This window comes from Ovis canadensis, chromosome 7, assembly GCF_042477335.2.
Source record: "Ovis canadensis isolate MfBH-ARS-UI-01 breed Bighorn chromosome 7, ARS-UI_OviCan_v2, whole genome shotgun sequence".
NCBI classification, from domain to species: domain Eukaryota; kingdom Metazoa; phylum Chordata; class Mammalia; order Artiodactyla; family Bovidae; genus Ovis; species Ovis canadensis.
In genome coordinates, this window is record NC_091251.1 from 47,574,684 (window position 1) to 47,592,653 (window position 17,970).

The 17,970-nt window shown below is 37.9% G+C and overlaps 1 protein-coding gene across 14 annotated transcripts in view; it reads left to right on the forward strand.

The window, feature by feature from the left end:
* The window catches only part of MGA (MAX dimerization protein MGA), a 148,901-nt gene that overhangs the window by 100,591 nt on the left and 30,340 nt on the right, over nt 1-17,970 (forward strand). For all 14 annotated transcript variants that reach the window (XR_011258446.1, XR_011258447.1, XR_011258448.1 and 11 more), the window contains exon 10: nt 16,670-16,896. Coding sequence is in view for 10 of the 14 variants with exons in the window: in XM_069597865.1 (XP_069453966.1) it covers nt 16,670-16,896 (227 nt within the window). In the remaining 4 variants the exon portion in view is untranslated. The remainder of the gene's footprint in view (nt 1-16,669; nt 16,897-17,970) is intronic.

Sequence of the window (17,970 nt, forward strand, 5' to 3'; positions counted from 1 at the left end):
AGGGAAGAGTTCTTGGAGGCAGAAGTGTTATTGAGACTGAAAATAAAGGTAAATATAGAAACTGGAAGAGGTTGAAATCTATCAGTGTTTTGCAAAAAGATAGGTGGAAAACGAGAAAAAAATTGCTGCTGATTAAAAGGAGTTGGAGAAAGTTAGGAGAAAATGAAAGAGAAATTACTGGAAGAAATGATGGTAGAGGGCCTTCCCTGGTGGTGCAGTGGTTAAAACTCCATGCTTCCTCTTCAAGGGGCACAGGTTTGATCCCTGGTCAGGGAACTAAGATCCTGTATCCTGTGTGGTGTGGCCAAAAATAAATAAATAAAAGTAGTAGGGTAGAGTAGAATAGAATAGAAAGAAGTGGTGATAGAAAATGTCTCAAAGCTGAAGCACATGACATTTCTGATTTAAGGGGCCACTGAATACCAGGCAGTTAAGGATTTTCAGGTGAATCTATGTAGACAGGCACTCCTGACATTTCAGAACACTGAGAGTGAAGAGTATGTCCTGAACTCTTTTTAGAAGAAGCCACTTCTACTAGGAAGGATTTTGAATCACTTTGGTGTCAAAGAGATCATCAATAGCACTGGATGTTTGAGTAATATTCTTAAAGTCAGAGTTGAATAGGGATTGGATGAATTTTTAATCTAACACTCTTGGTCAAATTATAAACCGTAATTTATAATTATGCATGAAATAGAGATATAGTAAAACATCAGGATGCAAGAAGTTGATCTCTTAACAGATTCTTGGTTACTTTCTTGAGGTTGTGCTCCAGAAAATGAAAAAAAAAAAAAATTCAAGAAACATGAGATAATTTCTAGTGAGTTATGAACACAGCTCAAGATAAACAATCTTAGGATGACTACTATAGAGCAAGACTATAAAGCAAGCAGTCTAATTTAAAATAGAAACATCAGAAGATGCTGAGAAGACTACCTTTAAGAGTATATTAGTTTTATTTTATTTTAAGAAATGACATGGTTAAGAGCCTGGATGATTCATGATTAGGTGAAAGTATATGCCAACTTCATCAATTAAAAAAAGAATTGAAAACACAGGAAGGAAAAAATTTGTACAGGAGAATTGTGGTCCAACTACTGTATGAACTGGTACAATTTTTGGTAAGTTTCAGGCAATGAAGTTAAGAAAAGAAGGACTTCCCTATTAGTCTACTGGATGGGAATCCACCTTCCATTGTGGGGAACACTGGTTCAGTCCCTGATCTGGAAACTAAGATCCCACATGCTGCATGAATAATAATAATAATATTAATTAATAAGAAAAGACAATCTGTTTGACAGTTTGAACAGATTTAGTGGTATAGGACTGATTACATTTTCTTCTCCTTAGGGGTCAGTCACATTAGTTGATTCTATAAGGATTGATAGGGCTTCCCTCATAGTTGGGTAAAGAATCCACCTGCAGTGCAGGAGATCCCAGTTTGATTCCTGGGTTGGGAAGATCCCCTGGAGAAGGGATAGGCTACCCACTCCAGTATTGTTGGGCTTCCCTTGTAGCTCCGCTGGTAAAGAATCTGCCTACCATGCAGGAGACCTGGGTTTCTGGGTTGCGAAGATCACCTGGAGAAGAGAAAGGCTGCCCCCTCCAGTATTCTGGCCTGGAGAATTCCATGGACTATACAGTCCATGGAGTACCAAAGGATCAAACACAGTTGAGCTACTTTCACTTTCTTTCACAAGGATTGATCACGTAAGCATAATTGACTAAGCAGATGTATGGATGTTTTGATTTTTAGAATTGGCACATAAAAATTGTTTAAGTTCCAAATTTTTAGGATAGAAATTAGTACCACAAACCATGATAATGTGAAAGTAGCTCTATAGCTGGAGAAGGCAGTGGCACCCCACTCCAGTACTCTTGCCTGGAGAATCCCATGGGCGGAGGAGCCTGGTAGGCTGCAGTCCATGGGGTCTCCAAGAGTCGGACACGACTGAGCGACTTCACTTTCACTTTCCACTTTCATGCATTGGAGAAGGAAATGGCAACCCACTCCAGTGTTCTTGCCTGGAGAATCCCAGGGATGGGTGAGCCTGGTGGGCTGCCGTCTATGGGGTTGCACAGAGTCAGACACGACTGAAGTGACTTAGCAGCAGCAGCTCTATAGCTGATAGAAGTTGAGATGTGGAACAAGTTTAGGATGCTAATTTCGTTATCTTTCGTGACACTGAGTCCCTAGCTAATGCTAAAATCTTGGAGTTGAGTATAAAATGTTTCATTTAGAATTATTGAGATAACTACCAAAACTGAATACAAATGGTTGAAAGTAGTCACTTATGGGACTGTGACACAGTGTGGTGGAAGATTTGCCTTTCATTTTTGTGTCGTTTTGTATAGTTTGAGTTTTTAGTGTTTTTGAATTTATTCTACAGTTAATATATAAATTAAAAATTAGTGTTTTTGATGTGTGAAATTTAGGTATTTAACAATTGCTTTTTTTGGTCATTATAATAGACTTAAATTTTTTTTCTGTGATTAGCAGCCCATTAATTCATTGATGTGGACAGAGGGATGCTAACATTATTAGATAGTTTTTATGAAGGGCACTCTGTAAGGGTTATGTTATTTAAATCTTGCAACTTTTCATGATAAGGAGGTTTCTCCATTTTACAAATACACTAATTGAGTGCTTAAGCATTTGGCTTGTTCCTCAAGGTCACATTGCTGTTAAGTGAGCAATAGGGATTTGAACCCAAGTTTCCCAAATCTTTGTGTTTTTTCTACTGTGTAAGATACAATTTCTGAAATTTGGCCTTCACTCTTATCACCTGTTTACTCTTTTGTTTGTCTAAAAATACTGCAGGTGGTATAAAAGCACCACTTAGCTACTGTGGGGTGGTACCATGACAAAGGATAAAAATCTGGTATTCCTGCTTTCTCAGCCTGCTTAGAATTTTGTTGGAAATGTGTACCTGCAAGTTAACTTGATGTAAAGAGAAGATCAGTAAAATTGATATCTGTAGGAAACTGATTAGGAAAAATGGAGAATACACCAATTATCAATATCAGGAATGAGAAGTGACATTACTACAGACTTTCAAAGGATAATAAGGAAATATTAGAAACAACTTTATAGCAATAAATTGGACAACTCAGATGAAATGAAAAAGTTTTTTTGAAAGACTGCAAAGCTGCCAGACTCATGAAGAAGAAATAATTGCTTAGCCCTATACCTGTGAACTTGTAATGAAAACTCCCACAGTGACGCTCGTTTCAGATATCTTCATGGTGACATCTGCAAAACTGTTTAAGGAAGAAATAATATCCAGTCTCTACAAACAGTCCATAAAATGGTTTCATTCTGTGAGACCAGTGTTACCCTAATACTCAAACTAGTTATGAACATATATAAAAATTATAAATAAAAATTTAGCAGATCACATCTATGTATATTTTAAGGATAAATATGTCGTGGCCTAGTGGGATTTATCCCAGGTCTGCAGGATTGGTTTGACATCTGAAAATAATTAGTGGAGTTCACCATTACCATAACAAACTTTTTTTTATAACAGACTTTAAATATATATATATATGTATATCATATGATTTCAATAGATATTTTGAAAAATTGGGAAAATCCATTTCTGATGAAAGTCCTTAAGCATACTAGCAATAGAAAGAAATTTTCTCAACCAGATAAGGAGCATCGGTAAAAATCTTAGCAGCCAACATACTAATTTTGGTACAAGGCTGAGTACTTTCTCCCAGAGATTAGGAATGAAGAAGATTTCTCTTTCATTATGTCTGTTTAACATCATACAGCCTAGCCAGCCAGTAAGGCATGAAAAAGAAAATGAATCCAGGTTGGAAAAGAAGAAATAAAATTGGCTTTTTCATAGATAGGGGAATTCTAGGAAATCTACAAAACTACTAGAAGTGTAAGTTAGTTTAGTGAGGTTACAACATTCAACAATATCAAGATACAGTATATTTGTATATATGCCAATGAACAACTTGAAATTGAAGTTAAAACATTTAAAATAGTATACAAAGAAATGAAATGCTTAAGGATAAATCTGACTAAAGTTGCAAAAAAAAGAAAATCCTTTATACTAAAAAGTGCTGAGTGCATGCATGTGTGCTAAGTCACTTCAGTCGTGTCTGACTCTTTGCAAGCCTGTGACTGTGTGGCCTGCCAGGTTCCTCTGTCTGTGGGATTCTCCAGGTAAGAATGCTGGAGTGGGTTGCCATGTTCTCCAGGGGATCTTCCCAACCCAGGGATCAAACCCACATCTCTTACATCTCCCGCATTGGCAGATGGATTGTTTACCACTGCGCCACCTAAGTAAATGGAGAGGTTAACAGTTTTCATGAATCAGAAGATTCTTGGTAAGATACAGTTTTCCTCGGACTGACCTATAGATTTGGTTCTGTTCCAGTCAAAACCTCAGTAGGCTTCTTTTGGTAGAAATTGGTGAGTTGTTTCTAAAATTTATATGGAAAATAAAGGACTTAGAGTAGTCCTTTGATAAACAAGGACATAGTTGGTAGACTTATACTACCTGATTTTATTATAAAGCTGATATAATTGGGATAAACAAAGACACTCACAAGCATACCTCATTCTATTGTAATTTGAATATATTGCAGTTTTTATAAATTGAAGTTTTGTGGCAATCAATGTCCAGCAAGTCTGTTGGCACCATTTTTCCAGCAAAGCTTGCTCCTTTCATGCCTCTGTGTCATATTTTGGTAATTCTCATGATATTTCAGATTTTTTCATTATTATACACTTGTATGAATTGTACCAATACAAGATGGCAAACTTAATGAATGTTCTGTGTATTCTGACTACTCTAGCTACTATTTCCCATCTGTCTCCCTCTGCTTGACCTCCCTGTTTCCTAAGACACAACAATAATGAAATTAGGCCAATTGATAACCCTACAGTAGTCTCTTAAGTTTTCAAGTAAAAGGAATGGTCTTGCATATCTCATTTTAAATCAAAGCTAGAAGTGATTAAGCTTAGTGAGGAAGGCATGTCAAAAGCTGAGATGGGCTGAAAGCTATAAAGCTTTCACCAGTTAGCTAAGTTGTAAATGCAAAGAAAAAGTTCTTGAAGGAAACTAAAAGTGCTACTCCAGTGAACATATGAATGATAAAAAAGCAAAACAGTCTTATTGCTGACACTGAGAAAGTTTCAGTGGTTTGAATAGAGTATCACACCAGTCACAACATTCTCCTAAGCTCAGTTCAGTTCAGTCGCTCAGTCGTGTCCGACTCTTTGCGACCCCATGAATTGCAGCATGCCAGGCCTCCATGTTCATCACCATCTCCCGGAGTTCACTCAGACTCACGTCCATCGAGTCCGTGATGCCATCCAGCCATCTCATCCTCGGTCGTCCCCTTCTCCTCCTACCCCCAATCCCTCCCAGCATCAGTCTTTTCCAATGAGTCAACTCTTTGCATGAGGTGGCCAAAGTCCTGGAGTTTCAGCTTTAGCATCATTCCCTCCAAAGAAATCCCAGGGCTGATCTCCTTCAGAATGGACTGGTTAGATCTCCTTGCAGTCCAAGGGACTCTCAAGAGTCTTCTCCAACACCACAGTTCAAAAGCATCAATTCTTCGGTGCTCAGCCTTCTTCACAGTCCAGATCTAACATCCATACATGACCACAGGAAAACCATAGCCTTGACTAGACTGACTTTTGTTGGCAAAGTAATGTCTCTGCTTTTGAATATACTATCTAGGTTGGTCATAACTTTTCTTCCAAGGAGTAAGCGTCTTTTAATTTCATGGTTGCAATCACTATCTGTAGTGATTTTGGAGCCCCCCAAAATAAAGTCTGACACTGTTTCCACTGTTTCCCCGTCTATTTCCCATGAAGTGATGGGACCAGATGCCATGATCTTCGTTTTCTGAATGTTGAACTTTAAGGCAACTTTTTCACTGTCCTCTTTTACTTTCATCAAGAGGCTTTTTAGTTCCTGTTCACTTTCTGCCATAAGGGTGGTGTCATCTGCATATCTGAGGTTATTGATGTTTCTCCTGGCAATCTTGATTCCAGCTTGTGTTTCTTCCAGTCCAGCATTTCTTATGATGTACTCTGCATATAAGTTAAATAAGCAGGGTGACAATATACAGCCTTGATGTACTCCTTTTCCTATTTGGAACCAGTCTGTTGTTCCATGTCCAGTTCTAACTGTTGCTTGCTGACCTGCATACAGATTTCTCAAGAGGCAGGTCAGGTGGTCTGGTATTCCATCTCTTTCAGAATTTTCCACAGTTTATTGTGATCCACACAGTCAAAGGCTTTGGCATAGTCAGTAAAGCAGAAGTAGATGTTTTTCTGAAACTCTCTTGCTTTTTTGATGATCTGGTGGATGTTGGCAATTTGATCTCTGGTTCCTCTGCCTTTTCTAAAAGCAGCTTGAACATCAGGAAGTTCACGGTTCACATATTGCTGAAGCCTGGCTTGGAGAATTTTGAGCATTAGTTTACTAGCATGTGAGATAAGCGCAATTGTGCAGTAGTTTGAGCATTCTTTGGCATTGCCTTTCTTTGGGATTGGAATAAAAACTGACCTTTTCCAGTCCTGTGGCCACTGCTGAGTTTTCCAAATTTGCTGGTATATTGAGTGCAGCACTTTCACAGCATCATCTTTCAGGAGTTGAAATAGCTCAACTGGAATTCCATCACCTCCACTAGCTTTGTTCGTAGCAGTGCTTTCCAAGGCCCACTTGACTTCACATTCCAGGATGTCTGGCTCTAGGTGAGTGATCACACCATTGTGATTATCTGGGTCGTGAAGATCTTTTTTGTACAATTCTTCTGTGTATTCTTGCCACCTCTTAATATCTTCTGCTTCTGTTAGGTCCAGACCATTTTGTCCTTTATCGAGCCCATCTTTGCATGAAATGTTCCCTTGGTATCTCTAATTTTCTTGAAGAGATCTCTAGTCTTTCCCATTCTGTTCTTTTCCTCTATTTCTTTGCATTGATTGCTGAAGAAGGCTTTCTTGTATCTTCTTGCTATTCTCTGGAACTCTGTATTTAGATGCTTATATCTTTCCTTTTCTCCTTTGCTTTTCCCCTCTCTTCTTTTCACAGCTATTTATAAGGCCTCTCCAGACAGCCATTTTGCTTTTTTGCATTTCTTTTCCATGGGGATGGTCTTGATCCCTGTCTCCTGTACAATGTCACAAACCTCATTTCATAGTTCATCAGCCACTCTATCCATCAGATCTAGTCCCTTAAATCTATTTCTCACTTCCACTGTATAATCATAAGGGATTTGATTTAGGTCATACCTGAATGAATGGTCTAGCGGTTTTCCCTACTTTCTTCAGTTTGAGTCGCATTTGGTAATAAGGAGTTCATGATCTGAGCCACAGTCAGCTCCTGGTCTTGTTTTTGTTTACTGTATAGAGCTTCTCCATCTTTGACTGCAAAGAATATAATCAGTCTGATTTTGGTTTTGACCATCTGGTGATGTCCATGTGTAGAGTCTTCTCTTGTGTTGTTGGAAGAGGGTGTTTGTTATGACCAGTGCATTTTCTTGGCAAAAAAGCCCCTAATTGTCTTGAATTCTATGAAGTCTTCTGAGAGAGGGTGAAAAGTTTAAAGCTAGCTGTGTTTGGTTCTTAAGGTTTATGGAAAGAAACTTTCCATGACGTACAAATAAATCCATGGAGAAGGAGCAAGTACTGGTATAGAAGCTGCAGCAAGTTATCCAGAAGAGCTATCTCACATATAACAATGACTGCTACACTAAACTGCAGGCATTCAATGTAGGCAAAACAGCCTTATGATGGAAGAAGATGCCATCTATGACAATTTTGTCAGTTTTTGCTTCATGTATTTTGATGATCTGTCATTAGGTGTATGAATGTTTGTAGAAGTTATTTTTTCTGGATGTATTGAACATTTTATTAGTATATGACATCCTTCTTTGTTGGGTTCGCTGGTGGCTCAGATGGTAAAGAATATGCCTGCAATGCAGGAGACCCAAGTTTGATCCTTGGGTCAGGAAGAAGGGAATGTGCTACCCACTCCAGTATGCTTGCCCAGAGAATTCCATGGACAGAGAAACCTACTGGGCTACAGTCTCTGGGGTTACAAAGAGTTGGACATGACTGAGTGACTAACACACACATCCTTCTTTGTCTGTTTTTTGATTTGATGTTTACTTTGGTCTTAGTATACCCATCCCTATTCTCTTCTGGTTACCGTTTGCATGGATTATCATTTTCTGTCACTTTCAGCCTGTTTGTGCCTTTGGATCTCAAGTGAGTCTCTTGGTGACAGGGTATAATTAGATCATGTTGTTTTTCTTTTTAAATCAATTCTGCCAATCTTTCTTTTGATGGAGATTTTAATCTGTATTTAAAATAGTTATCAATAAGAAGGATCTTCTGTCATTGTGCTGTCTGTTTTTCTGTGTACTTAATAACTCTTAGGTTCCTCGGTTCCTGGGTTACTCTGTTATTTTGTTTTTAGTTGGTATTTTGTTGTGAGATGTTTGAAATTTCTTCTCATTTCCCTTTGTGTGTTTTGTGTAGGTTTTTTTTTTTTCTTTTTTGGTTACCATCAGTTCAGTTCAGTCGCTCAGTCGTGTCTGACTCTTTGGGATCCCATGAGTTGCAACACGCCAGGCCTCCCTGTCCATCACCAACTCCCGGAGTTCATTCAAACTCATGTTCATCGAGTCGGTGATGCCATCCAGCCATCTCATCCTCTGTCGTCCCCTTCTCCTCCTGCCCCCAATCCCTTCCAGCATCAGTCTTTTCCAATGAGTCAACTCTTTGCATGAGGTGGCCAAAGTACTGGAGTTTCAGCTTTAGCATCATTCCTTCCAAAGAACACCCAGGACCGATCTCCTTTAGAATGGACTGGTTCGCAGGGCTTACATTTACCATCCTGAAGTTACAACACTCTAAATTTATATCAACTTGACTGACATTAAAAAAAACTCTCCTCCTTTATAGCTATACTTCCACACCTTTTGATTGTTAATGTCACAGTGTTACATATTTATACATTGTGTATTCACAAGCAAATGATTTCTAAAATGCATTAATTTCTTAAATTATGTAAAAAAAAATTTAGAGTTATAAACTAAAAATAACAATAACTTTCATACTAATGCTTTTCCCCTTTAATGCATATTAATCTCTCAAATTCTATAGAAAATGAAGAGTACATTTATAGACTCTTGTTATAATAATACTAGGTTCTCTCTCTCTCTGGAAGGACAATTTTGCTACATTTAGGTTTCTTGGTTGATAGTATTTTTCTTTTAACACTTTGGATAGATCCAATCACTGTCTGGTGGCCTCCAGAGTTTCTGATGAGACATCTGCTCATATTTTATTGAGGATCTCTTGTAAGTGATGATTTGCTTCTCTCTTTCTGCTTTCAAGATTCTTTGTCTTTCTCTTTTGAAAGTTTGATTATAATGTGTCTCACTGTGGGTCTCTGAGTTCATCTTACTTGGAATTTGTTGCGCTTTCTGGATGTTTATATTCTTGTCCTTCCTTGAAATTTGAAAGTTTTCAGTTGTTATTTCTTCAGAGATTCTCTCTGCCCATTTCTTTTTCTCTTCTCCCTCTGGAATGCCTGTGATGCTTATACTTGTCTACTTGATGGTATCACCCAGGTCCTTAGGTTCTGTTCACTTGTCTTTAATCTGTTTTATTTCTTTTCCTTAGACTCCATGATTCCCATGGTGCTATCTTCAAATTCGCTGATTCTTTTTTTTGCCTATTTGAATCTGCCTTTGAGTCCCTGTAGTTAATTTTCCATTTTAGTTATTGTGCTTTTTTACCTCCAGGATTGCTTTTTGGTTTCTTTTCAGGTTTTGTGTTTCTTTATCAATATTTCCATCTTTTTCACATGTTATTTTCTTGACTTTCTCCACATCTTCCTTGATTTTTTGGAGTATCTTTAAGGCAGTTGTTTTAAAGTCTTTGGTATATCTATCTTTTGGTCTTTTTCTGGGATGGTTGATTTATTTTTTTTCTTTGAAATGGGCGATACTTTTTTTTTTGTATGGTTTGTGATGTTTTGTGAAACACTGGACATTTGAATCTGATAATGTGATAACTCTGGAAATCAGATTCTTTTCCTTCTTCGGATTTTTTTGTTCTTAACTGTTTCTGTTTTTTTGATTCTTGTAGGCTGTCTGTGTCAAGCCTTTCCTTAGGCATTCATGTGTGTGCTTAGTCGCTCAGTTGTGTTGACTCTTTGCGACCCCAGGGAGTGTAGCCCTCCAGGCTCCTCTGTCCATGGGTATTCTCTAGGCAAGAATACTGGAGTGGGTTGCCATGCCCTCCTTTTGGGGATCTTTCCAACCCAGGTACTGAACATTGCAGGCAGATTCTTTACTGTCTGAGCCACCTGGGAAGCCCAAGAATACTGTTGTGGGTAGCCTATTCCTTCCCTAGGGCAACTTCCTGAACAGGAATCACACCAGGGTCTCCTGCATTGCAGGCAGATTCTTTACCAGCTGAGCGATGAGGGAAGCCCTAGGCATGCAGAGTCCTTTCTAATTTTCCTTGTATATGCAGGGGTTTTTTTTTTTTCCCCCAAGTGTTCTAGTCTTTAGTGTCTGTCTCCTGTAAAGGGGGATGAGTGAAAAGTGAAGAGAGGAGAGGGTGGTGTCCCTTTAAATCCCCTCGAAGTTACCTAAGACAGAAGGATAAGGCCTTGCCACCAAGTGGGTAGCTTCAACAGTAATGGCTTCCTGCCTCTGTGCACCTCTGTGGCCAGAAGCAGCAGTCAGAGCAGAGATCCCTGATATTTAGAGGACAAGGTCCTTTCTGCCCACCCTCGCTCCTTCTGTGTTGCAAGCTGCTCCAGGAACACGTGCACAGCTGCTTGCCAGGTGACCAGGTGATGAGGAATGAGTAGCTGCTGTTGTGCCAAGAACTGAAATTGAACCTAATGAACGTTTACTGTCCCAGTCCTCCCATGAAAGGTGCAATTCTTCATCAGACTCCAGAGTTTGAAAATATATCAGATTCTGCCAGTATAATTATTGTTCACATCTAGAATCATATATCTTGGTGCTGCCTACTCCATCATCTCCCCAGAAACCTCTCAGTATCCATTCTTAAACAACAACAAAAGCCCCAAACCCAAAAAACTCCTAGCAAGCAAAACTGAATATTGTAATGGTGTTTCTTTTCTTTTTCATCTGTAATTTCATTGCAGTTCTAGTCATTGCAATCCTAATCAAAATTGTGACAACTTTTTATGTGAAACTTGAAAAGCTGATTCCAAAATTTATATGAAAATGCACCTAGAAATAGCCAGGGCAGTCTAGAATAAGGCGGGAGGTCTTGCTTGCTAAATGTCGAAAGTTATAGAACTCTCGTTTTAAGGTGGGATGGGGACTTCCTTGGCAGTCCAGTGGTTGAAAACTTCATGCTTCAAGTACAGGAGGCAAGGGTTCGATCTCTGGTCGGGGAACTAGGATCCCACAGGCCGTGTGGTGTGGCCAACAACAGCAGAACGATGCTTCTGGCTGGAGTACCAACTGAATAGACTAGTAGGCCAAATAGAGAGGCTGTAGTAGACTCAGACACATGAGCAATTGGTTTGACAAAAGTGGCAGAAGAGTAAGGAAAAGGGTGATCTCGTCAGTGAATGTTGGTGGAATCATTGAATATCCATATCAGGAATATGTGAAACTTTATTCCTCATGCTATACATAGAAATAATTTCTACATAGATTACAGACCCAATTGTCAAAGCTAATCAACACAACTTTTGGAAGATAATGTTTAAAAAAATGCACGTGTGTGTGTATGATCTCATATTAGTAGAAGGGTTCTTAAGTGTGACAGGAGAAATAATCAGTCCTTTCTGGGTTGGCCAAAATGTTCATTCAGGTTTTTTCATAATATCTTACAGAAAAATCCAAACAAACTTCTTGGCCAAGCCAATATATTTGATGAGTTAAAAATGAGAAACTCATTGCTTAAAGACATTAAGCAAGTGAAAATGTAAGCTACAGTGAGAAAATAGATACTTGCAATATTTAGGGACTTGTATCCAGAATATATAGAGATATTGGTGCAGATTAATCAGAACTAAGTGGTCCCATTTTAGAAAGGGCAAGTCTCTGGTGGCCCAGAGGCTAATACTGTGCTTCCAGTGCTTGGGACCTGGGTTCGATCGCTAGTCAGATAACTAGATCCCACATTCTACAACTGAGATTTCACATGCAGCGACTACAGAGTTATCATCCCGTAACTAAAGATCTGCATGCCACAACTAAGATTCACCATGGCCAAATAAATGTAAATATTTTTTTTAAAATGGGGGCAAGTCTTTTAGAAGCACTTCAGGAGGGATGTTGACCATCTCATTTATAATTGGAAATGCAAACTATATCCACAGCAAGATTCTACTGCATGCCTGCAAAAATGGTTATAATTAAAATTCTCTGATGATATCAGCTCTTAAGAAATGGGAGCTTTGATGTACTGCTAGTGGGAATGTAAATTGGCATAAGCACTTTGGAAAGTAGTTTGACAGTTTCTGCTGGGATTGGTGACTCACATGCCCTTAGTCTAGTAGTTTGACTCCAGAGTAACCAGCAGAACTGCATTCTACAACAGTGTTTTGGCACAATGACTCACAGTACCTAAAACCTGCAAACAAACCCAGATATCTGATAGCATTAGAATGAATAAAGAATAGTATGAATAATCAGTGGAATAGTATATACCACAGTAAAAATAAATGATTTATGTGTAGAATATAGATATATTTTGCAAAATTGTTGAGTGAGAAGGAAATAAAAAGCTAGGCAGGGAATACATCTCTGTAATTAATTTCAAAAGTAGACAAAATTAAGCTATGATGTTTAGTGATGATGTTCGGTGTTAAAAAGGAATGCAGAGAGGTGGCTAATAATTTAAGTGAGTTGCTTGTAGGAAGGAATTATGAGAAAGACATGCAAAGGCTTCTGAGGTTTATGGCCATATTTCATTTCTTAATCTTTATAGAGTTTACATGGTTGTATATTTGTTAATATGTATTGCTATTAAGTTGTATATACATTGTTTCTGTACATATGGGTATTTCACAATAAAGAGGTTTAAAATGCTTTCAGGATGGGAGGGAGATGAATATAGTATGCTGATTGTTAGTATAGCAGTTTTCTGGGACTTACTTGCCCAACACTTCATTCATGAAGCAAGTACTCTGGGCACTGCTAGGAGTGAGAGGAGTTAAGATATAGACAGTTAAAACTAAGTCTGTAAGAAATTACTGTCAATTTGATGAACAGGTAAACATGTAGATATATATTTATGATAATTTTAAATGCCACAATAACAAAAGTGCCATGTTTTAAGTATCGTGAAGAAAAGGTTTTTTGAGAACTGAGAAGGCAAAATGATAACGCTACAGAACCTTGGGAAGATGGTGTGTATTAGAAGGCATTTGAATAGAAACACGGGGATATATTACTTTATTCTTGAAACAGGTTTCTGTTCTTGGCTTCTGTGAATATATGCTACTCTGGCTCTCCCCTCATTGTGTCTTTGCTAACTTCTTTATCTGGGTTTCAGATGAAAGGTAGGAGTATCTCAAGTGTATTGTGAGGGGGAAAGAGAAGCGTTCAGTCTTGGATTCCAGACTGTAAAGGAGTCAAGTGGACAGCGGGGTTAAGGAAGTGTGGGGAAATGGACTGTTGTTTAGGGTCTTATGTGGAGTCTGTCCATTTTCATGGCTTCAGGTGTCGTCTCTGCCCAATGGTAGTCTTAATTTTTAATGCTTACCCTAGTTGCTGTCATTCCAGTCTTAACACTGTCCTCAACAGAACTCAATTCAATAGATTTTGTGAACTCTCCTATTTACTGGAGCCACAATTTCTGTTTTATCCACAAAATTTAGAGTTGTTTTTGATTGTCTGTGAGAAATTAATATGTTTAGACATTTTAAGAGGTTTTCTTTGGAAGTATTGTGAAGTTATGAGCTGTTATTTTCAAAAGAAAAAAAAGATGAAAAGAGTTCTTAGTAAATCCTTAGTTTATGGAGGCTTAGAAAGTCCTTGAAAGATGATTGAAAGAGGCAAGACAATGTTGTTTGACCTGAAGCCTTTTATTTTTGTAGTAAAATTAATATGTGTGAAATAATTCATAGAACTAGACAACAAAGCTTTAACCAAATGATTGATAGAGGCTCTGTATACATCACCTTTGTAAGGGCACCCTGGTTTACCCTTTTAAAAATTGCAACCATCCCCCTTAAGATATATACTCATACATACTCACTAAACAGTTTATCAGTACTTCTCTGTGCTTGGTTTTTTCCTTATAAGCACTTGAAAATCCTACATATTTTCATTATTTTCCCTGTTTCTTGACTGTCTTACCCTCGTCCCTCTACAACTTAAATATAACCTCCATGAAAGCAAGAATTTTTGATCAGTTTTGTTCATTACTGTGTCTACAAAGTCTGATACATATGAATGTTCAAATATTTGAATACCTGAATGAATACTGGGGTTTTAACAGCCTTTGTGAATTATGTGATAAATAAACACAAAATTAACAAAAGTTGGATAACAGAGGCTGCTAAGTAGCTAATGAATTAACTCAGTCACATTCTAGCTCAGGTTTTTTCACCCTTGGTGTTTTATAGTTACACTCTGAATGATGTTAGCCTTAGGAGACTTTTAGACAAAATTATTCATCAGTAATTGGGTTTTAGTGTTCAGAGCAAATGGACTTCTTATGAGATCAGGTAGCAGTTTGGATACTGCTTTCTTATGCAAGATTAAGTGTCAGTTGCCCCTTTCATGTGATTTTAGGCAAAGATTGTGGGTCTTTGGTTTGGAGCTATCCTCTCTGAGCACTGATCATTGAAATGCAAAACACAATGTTTGTTTCTCTTGTCTTATTGATGGGAATGGGTAATTTGCTTTTGAAAAAGCAGCCAACAGCCTGTTAACCAAATCCTCTATTTAATTTGGTTAAGAATCAGTGCATGCTTTCCTTTGTGTAGAATTTGTTGATGGTATGATTTCGTCTTAGTTAGGTTTCATTGCTTTCCTGTTTATGTATTTTTGCTTCTATGCCGAGTTCAGGCTGACTTCTGAATAGAAGTTGTCATCAGAAGGCAGCAGTAACAGGTCTGGAACCAGATTGGCTGGGTTTGATCCACGTTCTGCCTCTTATTATTGGACTTCCCTGAACTTCAGCTTTTGCAAAGTATCAGTTCAATTGCTTAGTCATTTCAGACTCTTTGCAACCCCATGGACTGCAGCACGCCAGGCCTCCCTGTCCATCACCAACTCCCAGAGTTCACTCAAACTCAGATCCAAACTCAAACTCAGATCAGTTGGTGATGCCATCCAGCCACCTCATCCTCTGTTGTCCCCTTTTCCTCCTGCCTTCAGTCTTTCCGGCATCAGGGTCTTTACAAATGAGTCAGTTCTTCCCATCAGGTAGCCAAAGGATTGGAGTTTCAGCTTCAACATCAGTCCTTCCAATGAATATGCAGGACTGATTTCCTTTAGGATGGACTGGTTGGATCTTCTTGCAGTCCAGGGGACTCTCAAGAGTCTTCTCCAACACCACAGTTCAAAAGCTTCAGTTCTTCAGCGCTCAGCTTTCTTTATAGTCCAACTCTCACATCCATACATGACTACTGGAAAAACCATAGTTTTGACTAGACGGACCTTTGTTGGCAAAGTAATGTCTCTGCTTTTTGATATGCTGTCTAGGTTTGTCACAGCTTTTCTACCAAGGAGCAAGAGTCTTTTAATTTCATGGCTGCAGTCACCACCTGCAGTGATTTTGGAGCTCAAGAAAATAAAGTCCGTCACTGTTTCCACTGTTTGCCTATTTGCCATGAAGTGATGGGACCAGATGCCATGATCTTAGTTTTCTGAATGTTGAGTTTTAAGCCAGCTTTTTCACTGTCCTCTTTCACTTTCATCAAGAGGCTCTTTAGTTCTTCTTCACTTTCTCCCATAAGGGTAGTGTCATCGGCATATCTGAGGTACTGATATTTCTCCAGGCAATCTTGACTCCAGCTTGTGCTTCATCCAGCCCAGCATTTCTCATGATGTACTCTGCATAGACGTTAAATAATCAGGGTGACAATATACAGCCATGACATACTCCTTTCCCTATTTGGAACCAAATGGAAATAATAATATCTCAAGGACCATTGTTACAGTTATATGAATTAAAACATAGTAAGTGCTTAGACTCTGTAGATAGGTTCAAAAAGTACTTGTTGTTATTTGTAGAATTAAAAAGTGTAATATAGGATGATTATCTTTCTAGGATAATAGAAAAAGCCTCTTCTGATCATGTTAATTATAATAGCATCTCCTGTTAACTCTTTATCCTTTATTTATCCATCTGTATTTTTCTATGTTGTCCTTATTACTTGATACTATATGTTTATTAGATTGTTTTCTCCTGTGGATTATAAACTCTGTGAAGGCAAGAACTTTGTTTTAGTCATAGCTGTTTTCACTCTAGGATCTAAAGCAGTGTCTGATTTATAATAGGTATTCAACAAATATTTGGTTAATAAATAAATTAATTAAGGTTCATGAGGGCCAACTAAAGGTTTCTTAGGGGTTATCTGTTTGATTATTTTAATGATTTAATGCTTTTTATGAGGGAGAATATTTTGACAATGCCTCAGTTAACTTTTGTCTTACCCTTCCTTTTGTTAAGCTATCTGTGAAACAGAACCTGAACAGCCTGTTCGACATTACCCACTGTGGGTGAAAGTAGAAGGTGAAGTAGATCCAGAACCAGTGTATATCCCAACGCCTTCTGTCATTGAGCCTATGAAACCATTGTTGTTGCCTCAGCCAGAAGTTTTATCTACTACTGTGAAGGGCAAACTACTCACGGGAATTAAACCTGCGAGGGCATATACTCCCAAACCCAATCCTGTGGTAAGCTTAGAGTTATACATCTTTTATTGAAAGTTATAAAAATAATTTGTAAAGGTAATGGGTTTCAACCAGATTTTTGGTTTGTATTTTGTGAATCATGGTGCTTTCAGGTAGTATGTCTGCAAGCCATCTCCCTTTCTGATTTAGTCAGTTTAATTGATGGCATTTAAAAAGTGTCATAAAAGTTGACAGAAAACAGCAAAATTCTGTAAAGCAATATCCTTCAACTAAAAATAAAATTAATTTAAAAAATGTCATAAAAGTAGAGTGAATAGTAGTATGATTGACCCTTGAGCAGCAGGGAGGGTTTGGAGTGTAGACCCTTTGTGCAGTCAAAAGTCCATGTGTAATGTTACAGTTAGCTTTTTGTGCCTGTGGTTCTGCATGTGTGGACTCAACCAACTGAGGATCATATAGTATCCTGTAGTATTTACTATTGAAGAAAAGCTGTACTTGGACCTGTACAGAATTACTATAATTCTTAAAGATAGCTAAATCTCTCTTTAGGAGGATCATATCAAATCGGCTTTAAAAAAAAATGACTTGGCAAAAGTCTTCTAAAGGTTCTTTTATTCATGTAGTATAGAATATTAAGTGATTGAGATGTAGTATGCACTATTAGAAAAGCATTAGGAAGAAACTTTAGAGAGTCACTGTGATCTTTTTAAAGCATATTGTCTTTATATACAATAAAGTTTAAGGTTTAAAATAGTTGCATGACCAGGTGAGGGCGGTAGGTAGAAGATCTGATGCTTCTCTTGTGTTAATGGGTTAAGCAGTTCTGATTATTAATAAATCTATTTCAGTCTTTCTGTTTAATTAAATTGAAGAAAGATTGTTCAGTACAGTGCTATTTAGTATGGTCTCTATACAGTGCTAATATATAACTGTTTGTTATTAGTCTGTGATGAAATAAGTATAAAAAGCAAAAGGAGATATTTAGAAACTTTTGCCACAAGTTGATAGAGAAATTTTTATCTATTAAATGTAATACTGAAAAACTTGATCTTTGTTTTTCTAGTAATTTATTTTACTGTCTTTTCAAAAATATCAGTCTGTTTGTGACAGGTAATT